This window comes from Oryctolagus cuniculus, chromosome 9 (genome assembly GCF_964237555.1).
Source record: "Oryctolagus cuniculus chromosome 9, mOryCun1.1, whole genome shotgun sequence".
NCBI classification, from domain to species: Eukaryota; Metazoa; Chordata; class Mammalia; order Lagomorpha; family Leporidae; genus Oryctolagus; species Oryctolagus cuniculus.
Window position 1 is genome coordinate 113,365,666 of NC_091440.1, and position 21,306 is coordinate 113,386,971.

General features: G+C 39.3%; 1 protein-coding gene across 3 annotated transcripts in view; it reads left to right on the forward strand.

Moving 5' to 3' along the window:
- PTPRO (protein tyrosine phosphatase receptor type O) overlaps positions 1 to 21,306 on the forward strand; it is a 266,448-nt gene that overhangs the window by 217,801 nt on the left and 27,341 nt on the right. For 2 of the 3 annotated variants that reach the window (XM_008259342.4, NM_001170980.1), the window contains 4 exon segments: positions 2,349 to 2,417; positions 4,877 to 4,960; positions 13,312 to 13,347; positions 16,705 to 16,786. In XM_008259342.4, coding sequence (XP_008257564.1) covers positions 2,349 to 2,417; positions 4,877 to 4,960; positions 13,312 to 13,347; positions 16,705 to 16,786 — 271 coding nt within the window. 3 annotated transcript variants of the gene reach the window in all.

Here is a 21,306-nt window from a genome sequence, read left to right on the forward strand (position 1 = left end):
AGTGCAGGTGTGGAGGAGGCAACTAAACATGAAAGTCTGGTGTTTGGGAGAGAAATATTGGCTGAAGGTGAGAATTTGAGAGCTGTTAGCATATAAATAATATTCAAAACAGACTGGATGAAATCCAGGAAGTAGCTGCAAACAACAAAAAAGGGTCCTGTATTAATCACTAGAACAATCTAATATTGAGACTTTTCAGAGGGAAAACAAGATAACAGCAAGAGATTGACAAGAGGCAGTCAGGGTAGAAGGGAAACTAAGAAGTGTGAGGCCTTTCTGGAAGTCAAGGAAAGAGTGTGTACAGAGAAGAGACAATAGCCTCACATTCATGGATAGTTAGGAGCAGTAGTGTGCAGAAATGACAGTCTTCAAAAAGTCCATGGATGGGGCTGGCACTGTAGAGTAGTGGGGATAGCTGGCACCTGTAGTGCTGATATCCCATATGGGCACCAGTTTGATTCCTGGTTGCTCCACTTTCGATCCAGCTCTCTGCTATGCCCTGGAAAAGCAGTGGAAGATGGCCCAAGTGTTTGAGCCCCTGCATCCATGTGGGAGGTCGGGAAGGAGCTCCTGGATCCTGGCTTCAGCTCTAGCCATTGCGTGGCCATTTGGGAGTGAACCAGCAGATGAAAGATCTTTCTCTGTCTCTCTCTCTCTCTCTCTAACTCTGTCTTTCAAATAAATAAATGATCCTTTTTTAAAAAGTTCATGGAATGTATCTTATGAAAATATGCATGGATTTTAATTTTTTTTACCACATGAATTTTTAATTCTATGTTTCCATGCACTTTCTGAAGGACCTTCATACTCAGCTCATGGGAAGGAGGCCATAAGTGTTAGCTCCCAGTAGTAACTGAGGAGGGAATGGGAATAGATATGGTAATAGAAACAGTAGTGTTTATGAAGGCATCATTGCAGGTGCAGATGATGACTGTAATTGTCATGAAAACAATGATTCTTAACATCTTGTTTTTTTGGGTGCCATGATCTTCTTAGGGAGTATGGTGAAATCTGTGGATCTCTTTAAGAATAATGCTTTCTTTTTTACATAAAATAAAGTATATAGACTTATAAAATTATATTGAAAAAGTGAGCATAATATTTCTAAACTGTTATATGCTTCTTTATTAGTACATTAAATATCAATATTTAACAATATATCTGGTAGCTCATATCATCTTAGTAATGAATATAAATAATATGTCAAGATATCTGTAACAAGTCTGTGAGTATTATGTAAAAATATCTGTAAATTCTATTGTTAGCAAGTGATGGGTACTGATATTAGTGTTTTGCTGACTACCACTGCTAAATTTCAATTACAAATTGTGAATAAAATTAAATTACAAATTATGAATAAAAAGATGTACTTTCTCTGATATGTTCTTAAAGTCCTAAAATTTATCCTTAGGCCCCAGATTAGGAACCTCTGAATAAGAGGGTAAAATAATCCCATAAATAACAAATTGACATAGAAAAATCTATTGATGGTGCATAATTGATAATACAATATGATATTATATTGGTGTGTTTTTCAAAAGAAGAAAGCTATTCTTAGAACACCCTAACTTAAAGAATAGGCACAGAGCTGAAGTAATAAGCACATCAAAATCTCTCAAATTGAGAAAAAGTGAGATGCATGAGCCCAAGCTAGCCATGTTATTTATGCATGATGTTAGTCAAGACATTGAAAAGATATGAACAATGAGCATATGCTTACCTTTTTCCCCACTCCACTTCCAGGAGGAAAAAAGCTCTAGCAGTGTTTTTACTAACAGATTAATGAGCAGCATTCTGGATAAGAAGCATGGCAGAAGCCCACCTGTCTCAATACACATCACTCTTTGATCTCAAGTGATGAACAGTGTGGGCAACAGGATAGGAATGAAAGAGTTAAGGAAGCAAACAATCCAGTTTGAACCATTATCTATCTATCTATCTATATATACACAGTAAATCAAAATACTTTAAAACAAAATCCCACAAAGAAATTTTTCTGAAAGTTGAAAAGCCTCAGGTTTTGTAAGAGTTTCTAAACATTACTTCTAAATGTTTTATATAAAATATTATACTTAAAAGTACAAAGATTTATTTTGGATTTATTTGGAAAAGATTGTGAATTGAATACAGTAGACCTCAACTTGATCAGCAACCTTGCAAAATATCATTTCTTTTTTTTATCTTTTTGTTTTGCTAAGTTATATACAAAAGAGTACCAAATGGAACTTAGGTTTGCCTTTTCTTTTCATCTTTTAATGATGTGATGATAAACCATAAGGCACTCTTATGTCAAGATGAAAAATGCATTGTCAAGCAATCATCTTGATTTTGTGGTTCTCTTCAAACAGGGAGTGTGGAGCAGGAACATTTGTCAATTTTGCATCTTTAGAGAGGGATGGAAAGCTTCCCTACAACTGGTGAGTATTGGGGATTTTTAATATAAAAATCACCTCCTTATTTCTTTTTATGTCAGTTTGATGAGTGAATGTTAATACAAAATAATTTTTAAGGAGGAACAAAGTTAAAAACTTAAATGGAAAGATAGTCTTTAAAAGACAAATCGAACAATTGTGTCTCTTGACAGATGTTAAGACCCCCATGGCTGAGTTTATATATTACCAAGTTACAAGTCTGTAGAGAGCTCAGCTATGATGTGAGTGCTTCAGACTGGATTTTACTGTCTTGTGAGAATAAATGGTTTTGTCTGGTTTTCCTTCCATAATTTCAGTGACAGTGAACTTTCAATGGCTAGATCTTTACAGGATATGATGGCTTATATACACTTAATACATAGAGAAACTGTCAGTGTCTGCTCCAAATTTTCATTATTAAACAAAGTATTCCAAGGGACCCAAAACATACTGAAGAAGGGCATAAGTGCAGGAGACACACTGAACAGGTGATAGGTGAAGGCGCAGGAGGAAAAACTCCCTGGAAGTAGGGTAAGATGAGAAGTATCTGCACTTGAAACTCACATAGCAGTACCTGAGGACGGAGGCCACTACTGTCTTAAAAAATGAAGTGCAAGTGTACAATGCAGGGCATTCAATTCTACTTACAGGTATAGGAATGTCAAAGCTGGGCAAATTCCATTAGAAAACATGGCTTCACTTGTCTGAACTTGCTTGTTAAGGACCTACTGGGAGGAGATGTTTTGGCAATTAAAAGAGTATTGTCAAGAGATTAAATTGGTTGACATTTTGTCAAGAGATTAAGTTGGTTGACATTATACCTAATATTGACACAGGTGAATGAACACTCCTATTCAGTTTAATCAATATCCAACAAAATTACCAATTGAGTAAACATTCATCATGAAGTCAGCACAACTTAATCTAGTTTGTTTCTTTTGCAAGTAATCATGAAAAGAGTATTTGAATATATATTTTTTGTTTTCTAACCTTAAAAATGGTTAACATCAAAGAAATAGACTTGTGAGACTGAAGAGTTAACTCTACAGAATCAAAGAGGGAAGGAGGGCTTTGTTTAAAATATCAATTCTACTTCTCTGAGCGTAAATGATGCCTCTGCTACATGAAAATCTAGTTGGAACAGGATTCTTTTGAATAAGACAGTGTGCTGTACCATTTCTAAATTTTATCATGAATGGAACTTTGCTATTAAAATCAACCCAACTGTGAAGAAAGAGAAACCCATCCATTCTTAATGAAAAATGAGGAAATGTAACTAGGTTTGTTCAGCTCTATTAGCAGCCTTTCCAATATTTAGGCCCACCCTTAACAAAGGCATAATCGAAGAGCAGTGGTGGTTGGCCTATCAAGGAACTGACCCATGGTCCTTATGACTCAGGGCAGCTATGTATTAACTAACTTCATAGTCAGCCAGTTTGGAGAGTTTATGGGAATTCAGTTATGGAGGAACTGGGGCAAAAGAGAATGCACTTTACGGCCTTTCTGTAAAATCCAGCAAAGTCTCCTGCAGCTCTTGGCAAAGACAATTTTGCTGTAATAGCATTTTCTGGCTGTGAATAGATATCTCAGTGGGAGTTTGTAATAACTAAAGTGGCAAGGTGACAGAACTTTTTCTCTAATTCTCAGAATTATTATAGATACAGACACAGACATATTTTAACTCTACATTAATGGAAGTTTTATTTTGTAAGTGGGCTGAATGTCTGAAACTGGATCCAAACCAGGCATTTTAAATCAACAGACTGAATTAGAATTACAGCTAAACTAGATAAATTGTCTCCCACTCAGCTGAGAATCAGTGAGATTACAGAATAGGCAGTTGATGAACCACTTCCTTTCAATGAATGATACCTGGGTATCATACCATATTTCTGTTTTAAGGGATATTTTTAGAAATTACATAGGAATTTAAACTAAAAATAATACTGAAAGCTGCACCTAGAAGAGCAACTTTACAAGAATGTATTCCTAAAGCTTATTCTTCAAAAGGATCAGTGCACACAAACCAGCCATTTCTATTCCCTCACCTAACTTCCTGTTCAGCTGTCAAATGATCTTCTTAGAGATTTCTTAAAATAGACTTAAGCTCTGGAAGGATACTATCCAAGAATAAGTTGCAAGATAGCTAATGAGGCGCTTAAGAGCCTCACTTAACGGAATACAAAATGCAATCACCTAATAGCAGACTAATTGACACAAAGCAAGTTGAAAGAAATATATCTGATTATAGTAGAGATCATGTGTGAATCAAACTGATGTCAATGTTTTAGCTCTTAAGCCCTCATATTTAAATCTTGCAGAATGGAGTAATATTTAATTGTAATTAAAGTGCTTGTCATATTAATTGATCATAGGAGGTAATTTACTGATATCAGTTCACGGTTTGTATTACTAACTCTTTCCACTTTTTCATCTTTACATCTATTGTCTATTAATGCTCACAGGCGTAGAAGCATCTTTGCTTTCTTAACTCTGCTGCCTTCATGTCTTTGGACTGATTATCTTTTGGCATTTTATATTAACCCTTGGTAAGTGATTTATTTTACTGTTTAACCTAACACAAACTCTTTACAAGTTATCTTTCAAAAAGTAACCAAAAAGGAAAATTTCTTTTTGACTATTTCATGTGTTTGGCAGCATCTAAAAGTATTAATCACATACTGAAATGGATTAAAGAAGTTAATGGGATCAACATGCTAACTAGGTTTTCCCAATTAAATTTTCTTACTTTGATGTTCTTAACAAACTTTTCTTCCACTTATTACCAGTCATCGTTTCTTCATTCAGTCAATCTATTGGCCTCACACCTTTGTAAGTGAGGCTTTCCTTTTCCTTTTTATCTCCACCCAGTAAAGAGCCCCATGTTTCCAAGAAGGCAGAAATTCAAGTAGAGAAACCAGAGTCTGTGCTCTCTACTTGATGCCTTCTGGCTTTTATAATGATGGTAACTCAGACCAGCTATGTGCAAACCTCTTCATATAATTACTTAATTCTCTCCCATGATATTGCAGAGAGTATGAATAGCTCCATTTTAGATATGTAGAAATAGAGACTTAGGAAGATTAAGTGTCACATACTATCACATAGTAAACCCAATTCCAAACCCAGGTCTCTAAAATCTATTCTTTCCTCTACCTTAAATTTCTTATTGTCTTGATTTCTAAATCATTTTAATGATCAAATCTTGAAAGCATCTTTTTTCTTTCTAATGTATACTAATCATAATAATAACCTTAACTTCTGAAGCTAAAGAATCCAGATAGAAATATTTTCCTGAGATGTAAGAAGAAAGGTGGCAGTTTCCCAGGAAACTGACAAAAACGTCGTTAAGTATCAATATATGGTGTCTGGGGAAGGACCCAAAAATGTGGATAACTTGAGAAAGACCCAGAAGAAAGCAATAAAAATAGCTCATGGATTGAGGAAAAATGAGAGTAAAATGATGAATAGCAATCTGCAGAGTTATTTATTCAGAAAGACAATTGATCACATGTTCTTTAGCTCCTTCAAGGACAGAATAAATACAGCTGGCAGAATTTAGGATTTCAAGTTGCAATGGAGGAAATATTTTAAAAGGACTTTCTCAAGATAGAGATTGTTAAGACCTAAATTTTTACTTTTAAAATAAGACACTAGAGGAATGCTTTTGAAACAAGGTACACAATGATATGTAAGTAATAAAATTAGAGTACAGCAAATAATGGGGTCCTTATTCTCAGTTTGTATTTTTTTTTAAAGATTCATTTATTTATTTGAGAGTCAGAGTTACAGACAGAGAGAGGGAGAGATAGAGAGAGAGGTCTTCCATCCGCTGGTTCACTCCCCAAATGGGCTCAACAGCCAGAGCTGGGCCAATGCGAAGCCAGGAGCCAGGAGCTTCTTCTGGGTCTCCCACATGGATGCATTGGCCCAAGCACTGGGACTATCCTGCACTGCTTTCCCAGGCTATCAGCAGGGAGTTAAATCAGAAGTGGAGCAGCCAGACACAAACCGGTGCCCACATATGCTGCCGGCACCACAGGCAAAGGCTTAACCTACTAGGCCACGGCACCAGCCCCTGTTTGAGTTTGTTATTATTATTTTTGTGTTTACCATAGGGTGTCATAATAGTCCACTTGATATTTTCAATACTCAACATTGTATAGTTTTTAGTAAGAAAACATAAATTCCATTTTGACCTTCAAAATATCCCCTTACTCAGCATCTTCTCATCATCCTCAACTACTCTACCTATGATTAGAATACTTGAGGCAAATACCCTAAAGTGACCTCCACACATTTACATTAAGACAAAGGAAAAATTCATATTCACTTCTCTACTTAACTCTCACAGACTTTCTTATTTTCCATACTTCGTTTTAAAGCTTCTATCAGTTGGGCATGTGCTTATTTGCATATTTTTCTTAGTAGTTTCTTAATAATCTTCAAATTAAAGCAACTCTTTCAAGGTTGCTATTTATAATGTTGATCAAATGGCATGAGACTCAAGTTCAGGTGGGGAATACTCATCAGTAGTTTTATCTATCTGTCCATCTATTTTAGAGACAGAAAGCAAGAAACACAGAGCAAGGGAGCATCTTTCTACTACTTACCGAATGCCCACAATGGCCAGGCTGGGGCTGGGCCAGTCAGAAGTCAGGAACTTAATCCAGGTCTCCCAAGGGGGGAACAGGAAACTGATTATTTGAGTTATCATTTCTGTCTCCCAAGGTCTGCATTATCAGGAAGCCAGAGGCAGGTTCTCCAATATAGGACACATATGTGCTACCTGGCATCTTTAAAAAAAAAAAAAAAAAAGATTTGTTTATTTATTTGAAAGTTGGAGTTACACAGAGAGAGAAGGAAAGGCAGAAGCAGAGAGAGAGAGGTCTTCCATCCGCTGGTTCACTCCTCAATTGGCCAAAATGGCTAGAGCTGCGCCAATCCAAAACCAGGAGCTAGGATCTTCTTCCGGGTCTCCCATGTGGGTGCAGGGGCCCAAGGACTTGGGCCATCTTCCACTGCTGTCCCAGGCCATAGCAGAGAGCTGGACCGGAAGTGGAGCAGCCAGGACTTGAACCGGTCTTGCCCGCTATGCCACTACCTGGCATCTTAACCACTAAGCTAAACACTTGCCTCTCTTCAGTAGTTTTTTAGGAGAATTGTCCTGCGATTGTAAATAGATATCCCCAGGTGAGAAAGTAAAACAGTTTTCTGTCCCTTTAAGTAAATTTTACACTTATCAACCAATGAAAATATATTGAGTGTAAACTGTGGTCTCAGCCATAGGCTTGTGCTGCAGTGGGATGCAAAAAAAGTAGAAATCATAGTCCCCCCCCCCCCCCCCCCCCGCTCTGTATTCACACACGGACTCCAATTCCCTACTGTTTGCATCACCTAATAACTTGGGGATATTTCCCTACTCTTATTTGTTAAGTAGCCCTCTCAAATTCTTCTTCAGATATGTTTGTCTTCAAATTTCACTTAGCGCTGTGGTTAACAACAGCCACAAATAGCAAAGCATTCCCCTCCCCACACACTTCCTGATGCAATGTCCACCTTTCTCTGGGAACTCTTAGTTTCTTGGAAGAATATGTTTCTAAAACTTTCCTGGGAGCAGGCCTTTGGCATCGTGGTTAAGCCTCTACCCCACCTTAGAGTGTCTAGGTTCAACTCTGACCTCCGAATCCTCACTTCAGCTTCCCACCAGTGCAGAACCTGGGGGCAGCCGTGATGGCTCCAGGAATTGGGTTCCTGCCGCTCACACAGAAGCCCTGCCTTGTTTCTCAGTCCCAGCTTCAACCTTGGCCCTGGCCTCAGGCTTGGTGAGAATGTGGGGAGTGAACCAGCAAATGGGAACACTCTCCCTGTCTCTTCATCTCTCAATTATGCAGAAGTTGGCTAAAACAAATAAAAAACCCTTCTGATGCCTTTGGTGGTTGGTGTGGCAACCAAGAGATGTATAGTGTAGCTCAGATCTTTCCCACAGTAGTAGCTAAAAAAAGTGTGCAGTGCCAGTACCCAGTTAAGTTAGTCTCAATTTTGAATTTTACAAGGATTTCTGACTGTAATGAGCTTAGTATGTATTTCCTATCTAAAGAAATGTAATTGGAATTAGCTATACCTAGCTTCAAGATTATTTTTTTTAAACCACTGTAGCCACCCTCATGCCATATGCAAGTACTCATCTGCTAGAGCCCAGAACTGTAGTGTAGCAGATTAGGCCTCTGCCTGCCACACCAGCGTCCCAGACAGGTGCTGGTGGGAGATCTGGCTGCCCTACTTCCAATCTAGCTCCCTGATAACATGCATGAGAAAGCAGCGGAAGATGGCCTAAGTGCTGGGCCCCTGCACCCATGTAAGAGACCCAGAAAAACTCCTGGCTCCTGACATCGGTTTGGCTCAGCCCTGGCCATTTGAGGAGTGAACTCATGGATGGAAGATCTCTCTCTCTCTCGATCTCTCGATCTCTCTCTCTCTCTCTCTCTCTCTCTCTCTCCTCTTCACTCTGTAACTCTGACTTTCAAATAAATTTTTTTAAAATCTTTTTTAAAAAAGCTTGAGACAATGTTTAAAGTTCTCACTTTCACTCATGGTCATTGCATGTACTATTTGGAGAATAATAAAACCTTAAAGACCTTTTTTATTTTAAGATTTGGGATGGCTTCAGTTTAACTCATGAAAGAGTATGAAGTATATGAAAGAGATATGAAGTTGAGGACTTTTAAAGTTCTATTCTGTTTAACCAGGAAACATCCATGTCTCCATGTCTCTGCCATTGCCTCATGTTCGTTGGGATGAATTCCCGTGTATCTAACTTCCCAAGACTGTCAGAGCTATGAAGAACCTATGGAGACTGCACCTTAATTTCTTTAAGTCATTAGGGTATTATAGCTTACAAGTATTAGTGAAAGAAAAAAAATTAAAAGAAGTTCATGATGCTGTGTGCATATGTACTGCATTTGGATAGGTGTTATCTATCAGTTATTTGGAAAATTTTTTTGCAATGGGAAGGTGATATCCTGCACATTGCTCCAAATTTTCACAGGAAATTTGCCTCTTTCCAAAATGTGCTGAAGTTAAAATTGCTAGCACTGCCCTTATTTACAAGTTTCCAGCCGAATTTCCTCCAGGATTTTAGTCTTGGAATTAGCATAGCAGTGAAAAATGTAGGAAACCCTTTCAGTGTCACTGGGAAGTCTCATAACCCAGTGCTGTCAGGTTATGCAGTGTTAGGATATGGGAACCCTTTGGAATCATCAAGAATTCATACAAACCTAATAAAAAATGCTAAGAGTTGTACACAGAGCATGAAAATATGCAATATATGACAATACATCATACAAAATATGTGGTAGAATGTGATGTTGAAAGTTCACTCAATAATAAATGGGATTGAAAGAAAAAAAGTGTGTCTCTCCTCCATGAATCAGGTTTCCACACAGCTGCTGAGTAGTAGCAGCTTCATATTTCAGCACTGAATTTATTCAGTGTCATCGTCTCACATGCATTTGTCTCTTTCTAGTTTCCCTTGCAATCTGCTCAGATAGGAAAGTATTTTTTGTTCACTCCGGATTACAAAATATGTTGGCCTCCTCCTGACTTTACCAGAGCTGGTAGCCATCTAGGCTGCTGTTCCACTTTCCTAAAGCACTGGAGTCATCCACTCTTACTACACCGAGTAAATGAGGGGTTTCTAAAGTCAGTTAAATTATTATTAGAGGGGCCGTCACTGTGCATAGTAGGTTAATCCTCTGCCTGCAGTGTTGGCATCCCATATGAGCACCGGTTCTAGTCCTGGCTGCTCCTCTTCCGATCCAGCTCTCTGCTGTGGCCTGGGAAAGCAGTAGAAGATGGTCTGAATGCCTGAGCCCCTGCACCCTCATGGGAGACCAGGGAGAAACACCTGGCTCCTGGCTTCAGATTGGCACAGCTCCAGCCGTTGCAGCCATTTGGGGAGTGAACCAACAGAAGGAAGACCTTTCTTTCTGTCTCTCTCTCTCTCACTGTCTGTAACTCTACCTCTCAAATAAATAAATAAAATCTTCTAAAAAATTATTATTAGAAAAACTGAATAAAAAGTGGGCTCAATAGACATTCCTCTGGCTTCCAAATGACTAAATAAGGTATCACTAGAATCACTGTGTGTGTGAGAGAGAGAGAGAGAGACAGAGACAGAGACAGAGACAGAGACGGAGACAGAGAGAGAGAGAGACAGAGACAGAGACGGAGACAGAGAGAGCTCCTATCTGCTGTTCACTCCACTTGCCCTGAACTGAGCTCCATTCAGGTCTCCCACATGGGAAGCAGGAACCCAGTGACTTGTGCCAGCACCACTGTATGCCATGGTTTGCATCAGCAGGAAGCTGGAGTTAGGAGTGGAGCCAGGCATCAAACTCAGGCATGCTGATGTGAGATGTGGCCATTTTTTTTATTTGCCAGGTAGAGTTATAGACAGTGAGAGACAGAGACAGAGAGAAAGGTCTTCCTTCCGTTGGTTCACTCCCCAAATGGTCGCTGTGGCTGGCGCTGCACCAATCCGAAGCCAGGAGCCAGGTGTTTCTCCCTGGTCTCCCATGCGAGTGCAGGGGCCTAAGCACTTGGGCCATCCTCCACTGCCCTCCTGGGCCACAGCAGAGAGCTGGCCTGGAAGAGGAGCAACTGGGACTAGAACTGGTGCCCATATGGGATGCCGGCACCACAGGTGGAGGATGAACCAAGTGAGTCACTGCACCGGCCCCGATGTGGCCATTTTTACATTTAAACCACTAGACCAAATGCTGTGTCCAATGTTGCAGTGGGTTTTTGAGGGGATGAATGAGAGGCAGAGTGAAAACAGGGATGTTTCCTACCTCTAAGTCCCAAATGTGGAAAATAAAAAGGATGAGGGAGAAGAGAAGAAGTAGAACAGCGACTACTGAAAATGGGAATAAATGAGAACTACCTGAAAACCACAAACACCACGTGCCTTTACAAATGTTTCTTTACCTTTCCGCCTACATTGCTTCCTCTCCATCCACACATCCATTTCCCCACTGGAACCTGACAAGTCAAGTATCAATTTCTTAAATGAACTTGCAAGTAAAATTGTGAAGTAACATAATAAAAATATTTGGTTTCCAATCAATAAGACAAAAATTTAATGGCCACCCATGTGTATTCCACAAACTGTGTTCAACCCTGGAGGAAACCCTTTGTCTAGGAAGGAGGGTATGTACAACCAAGAATCACACAGTGTGAAAAACACTTCGTTTGCAAAGGGCTCTGAAAGCATGGATGAAATAGAGCTCCATTCTGCTGAAGGTGTTCCGGAAGTGGAGGCACCCTTACATCAATAATTTATATTTAAAATATAGTTTGGTGCCTGAGAGAACTCAGATCACAGCTGGTTCTTTACTACAGACTACTTCTTTTCTGAAAACATGGAGCTTCCATGAAAAATATTTAAAGACCTTTGAGATATACTTATAAAAAAAACTTATTGGCATGTCACTTATCTATCATTTATATAAGACAATAAAAACATGACAACAAAGTATTTCAACAGACACTATCTCAGCATTAACTAATTTATCTTGTATGAAAATATCCTCTTCCATGCCAAAGCATTTATCAGCATTTCCTGTGTTTGAGCTTACACACACTAGTCATGAATTAAGACTAAGCAGGGGCAGGGCCAGCACCCTGGCACAGTAAGTTAATCCTCCACCTGCGGCACCGGCATCCCATATGGGTGCCGGTTCGAGTCCTGGCTGCTCCTTTTCCAATCCAGCTCTCTGCTATGGCCTAGAAAAGCAGTGGAGGATGCTGTACCCGCATCTTCACCAGGAAGAGGCTCTTGGCTCCTGGTTTCAGATCGGCGCAGCTACGGCCTTAGCAGCCATTTGGGGAGGGAAGACCTTTCTCTCTGTCTCTCCCTCTCACAGTCTGTAATTCTACCTCTCAAATAAATAAATAAAAATCTTAAAAAAAAAAAAAAAAGAATAAGCAGGGGCAGGGGAGGAGGATGTGGTAGGGGCTGGCACTGGGCCCAGTAAAGACACAGCTTGGGGTGCCTGAATTTTGTATCAGAGTTCCTGGTTTGAGTCTCAGCTCCTCGGCTTCTGATCCAGCTTCCTGCTCATGTTCCTCCTAGGGTTCAGCAAGCAATGACTCAAGTACTTAGGTTTCTGCCCAAACATTCATAATTGGGTCTTGGGCTCCTGACTTTGGCCTGTTCCCACCCTGGCTGCTGTGGGCGTTTGTGGAGTGAACTAGAGAATGGACGATATCTGCCTCTGTGTGTGTCTCTCTGCTTTTCAAATCATCTGAAAATAAATAAATAAATTGTACAAAAGAGCAAGCATGTCCAGTTTTTGAGATAGCATGAGAACTAGTTCAAATTTGAGTAAGAACAATGCCATGGTAGAATTTCATAAGATACATGCCTACTCTGATAACACAAATTCACATCCCCACTGAAAATGTCAGAAAAGGTTACTTTAGTCCCTGCAAACCAGCGTTGTCTCTCATCATTAGTTCTCACTTCTCTTTTCCAGTTCTTCCTTCTTGACTGTGCAGCTGGAATATTGAGGCATTAGGTACTTCCATATGTTTACAAAATGCTTTAGCAGCTCAATCACCATTAACTAAAAATTGTATTTCTAGAACCTAGTTTTCCCCAAAATGAATAACAAAATACAATTATGTTCCTATAATTTGTAGTTTTTAAAATGAATCTGAAATTATTATCATTATCTTCACTTCTAAAGAAAAGTAATTAAACAAACTGGAGATATGTTTGATGAAAATTAAATAAAATTGAAGTCCCTGACATAATTATTTAAAACTCTTCAAGTATAATCATTACATTAATCAATTATTTTGCCCAGATAAATTTGTCATTTTTTTTAATTCTCAGGAGTAAAAATGGCTTAAAGAAGAGGAAACTAACTAAGTAAGTTTTTCTTATGATTTCATTTAAAAGAATGTTCACCATAATGATCTTCACTTTCCAATTAAAAAGATTGCTTGACTTCAAATACAAGGGATGCCTTAAAAACAGGCTACTTTAGATTGTGATAGCTAAGTGCAGTACATGGTGGTGTGGCAGAGATCACTAAAGAGAGAGCTGTCACAGAAGCCAATCAGGGATGAGGACAATCCTCTCCATACAAAATCTGAAAAAGAATAGCTTGTTAACAGTTAGGAAGTCTTACAGGTATTCTAACTATTTTCAACTCTTATACTGAGCTATATCAAAACTATACAAAATTTTTTTCCATTTTGTATTGTGAAATTCTGTGCTTATTTCAGGAAGTCTTTTACTCTATCTAATGTTATAACAAATACTTTAATAATGTTGTCTCCAGAAACCTTTATAATAAGTGGAAAAGATAATTACTCTAGCTAGCCTGTGGCTTTACTTATCTACTGAACTGTAAAGTCATAAGATTTATGATTCTGGTGGATGAAAATTAACCATCAGTTGATTTCAAAATCCTATTAGAGATTATCACCTCCAGGCCTTTCCTTACTTAAAACTCCACACATAAAGAGTGGAACATTTTTTATAAATGGAAATCATTCTTAATACTTGCCTAGGGTAGGACATTGGTGAATTAGCACAAGGAAGCAATTAATGGAGCCAGCTGGGTCTATGGCAGCCAGGCTAGTGAAAAAGAAATCATAAAGGAATCTATGATGTAATCTAAAAAAAAGTCAGTGCAAAGTGTATTTCTATTTAGCATTGAGTGGTGCATAATTTTATAAACATTTAGACATAGAATACTCTTACTGAAGCCTATTTTGAGTCAGTGTACATTCCGTTGGCGTACACCAACCAATATAGAAGAGACAAGATCAGCCTAAACTGAAGAGGGGCTGTGTCACCTAGAAAGGTGATTTGAAAAACAGACTAACCGGTCCCCAGTAGCTCACCGTGATCATATAGTGGTTAGTACTCCGCGTTGTGGCTGCAGCAACCTCAGGTCAAAAGAAACAAACTATTGCCCAAACGTGTTGATTAGGTTTGTTAAGGGAGCTAGTGAGGCATAGGTTGAGTATTTAGAAGACAATGTCTCTGGACAAAAAGGGAGCCTCTATCAGGGTTTGTTGCTTTCCAGACCCAGACAGAGATGAAGAGATGCAAGACTTGGACCAGAGATCCGGCAGAGTTTAGGAGTACTCAAACCTTCCCACAAGGCAGAACCTCACATCAAAGCAGCTTCCTCCTTTCCTCTCCTTACTTCCTTCAAACCTCCCTCCTTCTTGAGAAGCCATTTCTTTGGGGGGTTTCCTTTCACGTCCCATGTTCAGTGCCCTTTCTCTTTTACTCCGAATCCACCCCCTGCCACCCCACTGCTGTGTTCCCTTGGCTCCCCTTTCCTCTCTGGTTGCCTTCATGCCATCACTCATGCCTTCACCTTCTCTCTTCCCCTTTCCCTAGCAATCCTTGTCCCGCTGTTCTCTGCTTCAATCTGGCTTTCTTTCTCTCCTCTTTGTTATCCTCTTCCCTTTCCCTATTTATTCTTCCATCCCTGGTCCTTCCTTTGTCTCCCTTTCCCCAATGCTTCCTACTTCTGCTTTTCCTAATCCATAAAAAAAAAAAAAACTTTTTTGTTTGTCTTCCTTATACCAGCTCACATTTTCCTAGTAACAAGATAAAAACTAGGATTGTTCAATCCAACAGTAAGGTCAATGCACTGCTCAAAGACAGCAGCCGTAGAGGACAGTCCTGATGGAGTTCATTGGAGGACAGGACACCCACCTTAGCTGTTCTTTTGGAAGGATGCAAGCTTGAAGTGGGTGAAGCTTTGAACTCAGACTCACTCTCCTGGGGTTCCAGTCAGTGTTCTACCCCTCTGTAGCTCTGTGGTGTTGGAATATTCACGCACTTCCTTAGCCTTGGCCTTCTCATCTGGAGCATTTGGCTGCTATTATCCATGACTACCTCCAGATTCAACCAAGAAAGATAACATAAGGAAATATTTATTAACTGTAGTGCAATTCATGCATGAGTCACGGTTATTATTATTAAGTAAAACATTGAGGTTTCTTTGTGCCTTCCAGAAAGTATGAGGATACTTCAAATAGTACATGGCCAATTGTATAAAGACATATGACATGGGTGCAGTCTCTGCTTATATGACCCCATCAATAGGTGCCCACTGATTCTCAAGGTTGCACCTTCCATCCTGCCATCACATTAGAAAGCTTTTATCTTTATGCACCAAAATGAACTTATATTTTAATTTCATTTTTTCATTGACTTTTTGAAGTACTCTCCAACACTGTCCCTTAAAGTCTACTAAAATATAAACATCACTTAATTATAAAATTAGCTAATCAACAACTTAAACAAGTATCTATTAAATGGTATGTATTTTCTAACAATACATAAGGTCACAATCTTATAGATGACATGAGCTAAGTAGCATGCCACATGACTCAGAAAAATTTGAATGACATGGGCTCCTCCAAGGTAGAAAGGCATCCTGCAGAAGCAGAGAGCAGGGTGAGGAAGCAGGTTGGTGGAGGTAGACACTAGGAAAGATAAGTAACTTTAGAAAATTTTAGACTTAATTCTGATTCACCCAAAATAAGAAAAATGAAAACCTCCTCCACAGGTGCAGAAACATAAACTCAGGTATTTTACTTAACAGTATCACCGAGCCATTTCAGTGCCTTTCTAGATGTACAGACCGCTAAATGTGACTCTCAGGTTGGACCCAGGAGCTTTCTGAACAAGGGTGTCATCCCACTGGCTCAGGGAAGATTGTCCCTGGCAGCACAATGCCTTCTATGAGCAAAGTCATTTAAATATATAAATATTAATTGTCAATTTTGTGAGATAGTATTGTGAGATGCATGACTAAACCTTATGAGATAGAGCCAGAATGTTTTATAGGTGAGAACATTGAATCTCAGAAAGTTAAGTGATTCTCCAAGATAATATTGTAAATAAAGTTAAACTGTAACTCAGGTCTTTGGAATCTTTTTTCTTTCCCATACACATGCCAGAGTTTTCTAGAAACAACACATATACATGAATCTATATGAGAATGCATGTATGTAATATTTTATCGCTAGAATAAGAGCTAAGTATAAATCTAGAAATTTCCCCCAGTTCTAGGAAGTTTGATATGGAAGCCCTTCATTGTAATTACAATGGATTAGGGACTGGTGGTGAGTGCTAACCTTTGAGAAGTAGAACGTTACCTACTCCAGGAAAACTGCCAATGTTTGAAAATTTTGATGTGTAATATTTATCAACAAGATTTATAAAACATGTATTTTTTTGTGTTTGTCAAAGCCCAGTTCAACTGGATGACTTTGATGCTTACATCAAGGATATGGCCAAAGACTCTGACTATAAATTTTCCCTTCAATTTGAGGTGAGTTGGATAAAGCATTTCCTTCCTTCTGTCATAAACAGGGCATGAGGTTGTCAGGTTTGTCTTGGGATCGTTCCCCTGTTCCCCAGGTAGGCCTTGGGATGTGCTTTTCCAACTAAGCAGGATACGTGGGAAGGTAGCCTCAGGGTGCGTAATCTTCTGGTTCAGGTCAAGAGTCATTAGCCCTTGGTTAGTCAGCCAGGGTTTTGATGGTTAAAAAAAAATATGAAGGGAAAGAGAGAATCAATGCTATGATTGGGTTGAGCAAACATTGGTGTAGAGAAGCCGTTGTTGAAAAACCAGAAGATGGGAGATTCCAGTGTGGGAGAAGCAAACTGAGAGGATTTCACTTTCTGGGAGTTTGGAGTGTGTTTCTCAGGCTTTACTGTAAAAGGATGGTGGGTGGGACTAATTCCCTTTGTTTTCTGGACATATAACAGCTACAGGATTCCTGTTATGCTACTTAAAATGTCTTTGTGCAGCTCTTATCTCCTTGGAGAAACGCAGAGAGTGAGTTACAGGGGACTTCTGAAAGTAAAGAAAAAAAATATTGTCAACACCCCTTTCTTTCCTGACGTGTACATACATGTTTCTTTGAGTTTAAAAGCCTGCATCATAGTAGAAGGAAATGAGGAAGCCTGGGATATCAGCAGTGGAAGGAATATCACTGGGCTTGACTTGTTCTTCCCCTTATTTCATAGCTCATAACAGTCTGAGTGGGCATCACATCCTTCAGATTTCTACAAGAGGGCTTCAGGGGACAGGGATTTAGAGTAAAGGGGAAAATTGGCTGATTTTTCTAAATTCTGTAGACTTTTTTTTAAGATTTATTAATTTATTTGAAAGCTAGATTTACTGACAGAGAGAGAAACAAGATCTTCCATCCACTGGTTCACTCCCCCAAATGGCTGCAACAGCTGGGGCTAGACCAGGCCAAAGCCAGGAGCCAGCACCTCCATCTTGTGTCTCCACGTGGGTGGCAAAGGCCCAGGCATTTGGGCCATTGTCCACTGCTTTCCAAGGTGCATTAGCAGGAAGTAGAGCAGCCAGAACTCCAGCCAATGCTCAGATGTGGGTGCTGTCATCTAAGAGGTGGATGCCACAGGACATTTTAAACTTAATTGTTCTTCCCTGTTGAAGTAGTAGTTTTATTCCCGATTCTTCTTCCATTTTTTCTTCCTGTTCAGCCAAGCACAGCTTTAGTCTGTGAAATGCACCATTAGCCATGGTGTAGATTTTCTAATTAATTTGAGGTTGAGAAGAATCTTAGACACTGACAAATGCAAGTGTCCTTGCTACCACCTGCGTCAGGAGAAACTCCACACAGAAAGTGCCTCTTACCGATTGCATACAGGTGAATAAGAGACTATGATGCTACACCAAATGCTAAATCTCAAAGACAGAAATTCTATTTGAATTGGAGATGTGTGGTGAGGATGGCATCTCAGAAAATTGTACCAATGAAAGAAAGTGTTTAATAAGAAAACACAAGCCAAAACTCCCAAAAAAAAGCTGATTCTGATAATGGTGATAAAAATAATGATGTCACTATGCCAACCTTATTGGAGCCACACTTTTTAACTTTCTCAGGATTATATGCCCTTGGTGGCACAACTGAGAGCATTACTTCTGCTGCACATTCTCAGCTGATACCATCAGACCCAAAGTTAACTATTTCTGAGTGTCTGAAAATGGAATAATTATAAAAAGTAAATCTGGTATGTCATTTTCTGGTGGAAAGAATGTTCTTTTTATTTGTATTTATTTATTTGAAAAGCAGAGAGACAGAGATCTCCCACCCACTGATTCATGCTTCGAATGACCACAGCTGGTGAAGCTAGGAGCCAGTAACTTAACTTGGATCTCCCTCATGGGTGACAGGAACCCAAGTATTAGAACCATCAACTGCTTCCCAGTGTGCGCATTAGTAGGAAGTTAGAATCAGAAATGGAGCCAGAACTCCAGCTAGGCACTCCAGTATGGGACGTAAGCATCCCAAGCAGGGTCTTAACTGCTACATCAAAGGCCCACCCCCAAAAGATTATTTTAATTATGAGTGACAGAAACATAATTCAAACTAGTTTAGACCAAAGGAAATTGGGATTTATTCAAAGGGCACTAAGGAATGTCATGCATATAATGGAAGGGAGAATTAAGGAGCTGCACCAAGAGGAAGGAGGTAACGTAGCTGGTAAAACCGCCACCTGCAGTGCCAGCATCCCATATGGGCGCAGGTTTGAGTCTCGGCTGCTCCACTTCCGATCGAGCTCTCTGCTCTGGCCTGGGAAAGTGGTAGAAGATGGCCCAGGTCCTTGGCCCCTGCACCCACATGGGAAACCCAGAAGAAGCTTTTGGCTCCTGGTTTCGGATCAGCACAGCTCCGGCTGTTGTGGCCAATTGGGGAGTGAACCAGCAGATGGAAGAGCTCTCTCTCTCTCTCTGTCTCTCTCTGCCTCTCCTTCTCTCTCTTTGTAACTCTGACTTTCAAATAAATAAATAAACCTTAAAAAAAAAAAAAGAGGAAGGAAGGGCTCCATCTCAGAAATGATGGAAATCAGGATAGAGCCCTTAGGGGCCCCTCTTTTCGTTCCCACTCTGGTTCTCTCTGTCTTGGTGTCACTTTCTTTAACCACAAGCCAACCTCTTTTTTTTTTTATCATGGAAAACACAGCCATCAATCACCCTCTGGGTGCCAAGTGCTCTTATTTATGCGGTTTGCCTCAGGAGCTGTTGATTCCCTTTCTCATTTGCAGTATGAAAAATATCAGGGGAAGATTTTTGATTGGTCAATTTGGGTCATGGTGCCTATTTCAAATCAGTTGCACCTAGGACAGAATCATGTAAGCTCCTACTTCAGGGGCTAAAGTGACTAAACTATCTAAACCAAGGAAGTGCATTTTCAACAAATACAGCATCCTGGGAGAAGCAAACAGTAAATTATTAACATATCAGCTTCATATTTGTGTATTTGAATAGCAGAGTGACAGAGAGGGAGAGACAGACAGAGATCTTCCATCTGCTGTTTACTGCCCAAAAGGCTAAAACCAGAAACCTGGAAATCCAACCAGGTTTCCCACATGGATTGCAGGAACCCAAGCACTTGAGTTGTCACCTGCAGCTTCCCAGAATGCATATTATCAGGAAGTTGGATTTGGGGGCAGAGTAGCTAGGATCTGAACCAGGCTATCTAATATAAGATGTATGCATTTCAAGGGTTGACCAAAGCTACTAAGCCAAATGCCTGCTCCAGCATATTAGCTTTAAATCCTACAAAAACTTGAAAGCAGGATTGTAAGTTTTATATGCTACTAAATGTTCGATTTACAATATAATGAAGGTTTTTATACATTCAATCTGTAAGTGAACACATTAAAGTTTATTTTTTCCATTGCACTCTTTTTCTAATGTTACTTTGAAAAATTAATACTATTATTTTAATTGTAAATATTTATGGAGTACAGTGTGATAAACTGATATATGTATGCAATGTCAAATGGACAAATCAGGTTAATGAGCATTTCCATCTCTTTAAATGTTTTTTTATTTTTTATGAACACTTAATAACTGCACATATTTGTGGGGTACAGTGTGATATTTCAATAAATATATGCAAAGTGTACTGATCAAATAAAATCGGGATTATTAATGTTTCCATCTTTGGAAACTGTTATGTTTATTTTATGGATTTATAATGCAGAAAGGTACTAAACCGGAAATTTAAAGTCCTGGGTCCTCAACATCATTTTGCTTGTAGTTTGTATTTAAAAAGAAATCACATTCTTCATCTATAAAACAGTAGGTTGAACTAAATCATTGGTTCTTGCCTGTGCCAATGTCAGTCAGTCCCCTAGGGGGAGTTTAGGAGTTCAGGAGTGTGTGAGAGTGCTTCAGTTGGTTTTGGTTGTTCTAACAACTTGGGAGGAGGGTTCTAGTCGTGTTTAATGGGTAAGAGACAGAACAGATCAATATTTTCCATAAGTAGGGCAGTCCACACAACAAGGATTTGCCACAGGCCAGTAATGGTCCATTGAGAAGTGTTGGACTAAGTATGGGATGAGGATACAACCAAGCTTTATAATCTATGAGTATTAGGGTTCACCAAAGAAACCAACAAGATATATATAAGAACCAACAGGACACAAGTGTGAATAGATTTATTTTAAGGAACTGGTTCATGGAAGGGTGGAAGCTAGCTGGTCCAAAATCTGTGAGCTGGAGACCCACGGAAAGTTTATGTTGCAGCGTTGAGTCTTCCATCCTCCTTGGAGGACCTGTCTTTTTTCCCTTCAGGGCTTCAGCTGATGGTATGAACCCACCCACATTATTAAGGTGATCGTCACTCAAAGTCTACTTATTTAAAAATCCACAGTATTTTTAACATTAGACTAGTGTATGGCCAAGCAAATGGGCACTGTAGCCTAGTCACATAGACATATAAAATTAATCACAGCATCATTTGAAGACATTTTTAGTATTTTAAAATCTATTATGAAGTCTTCTCCAATTTTTACTCTTAGATC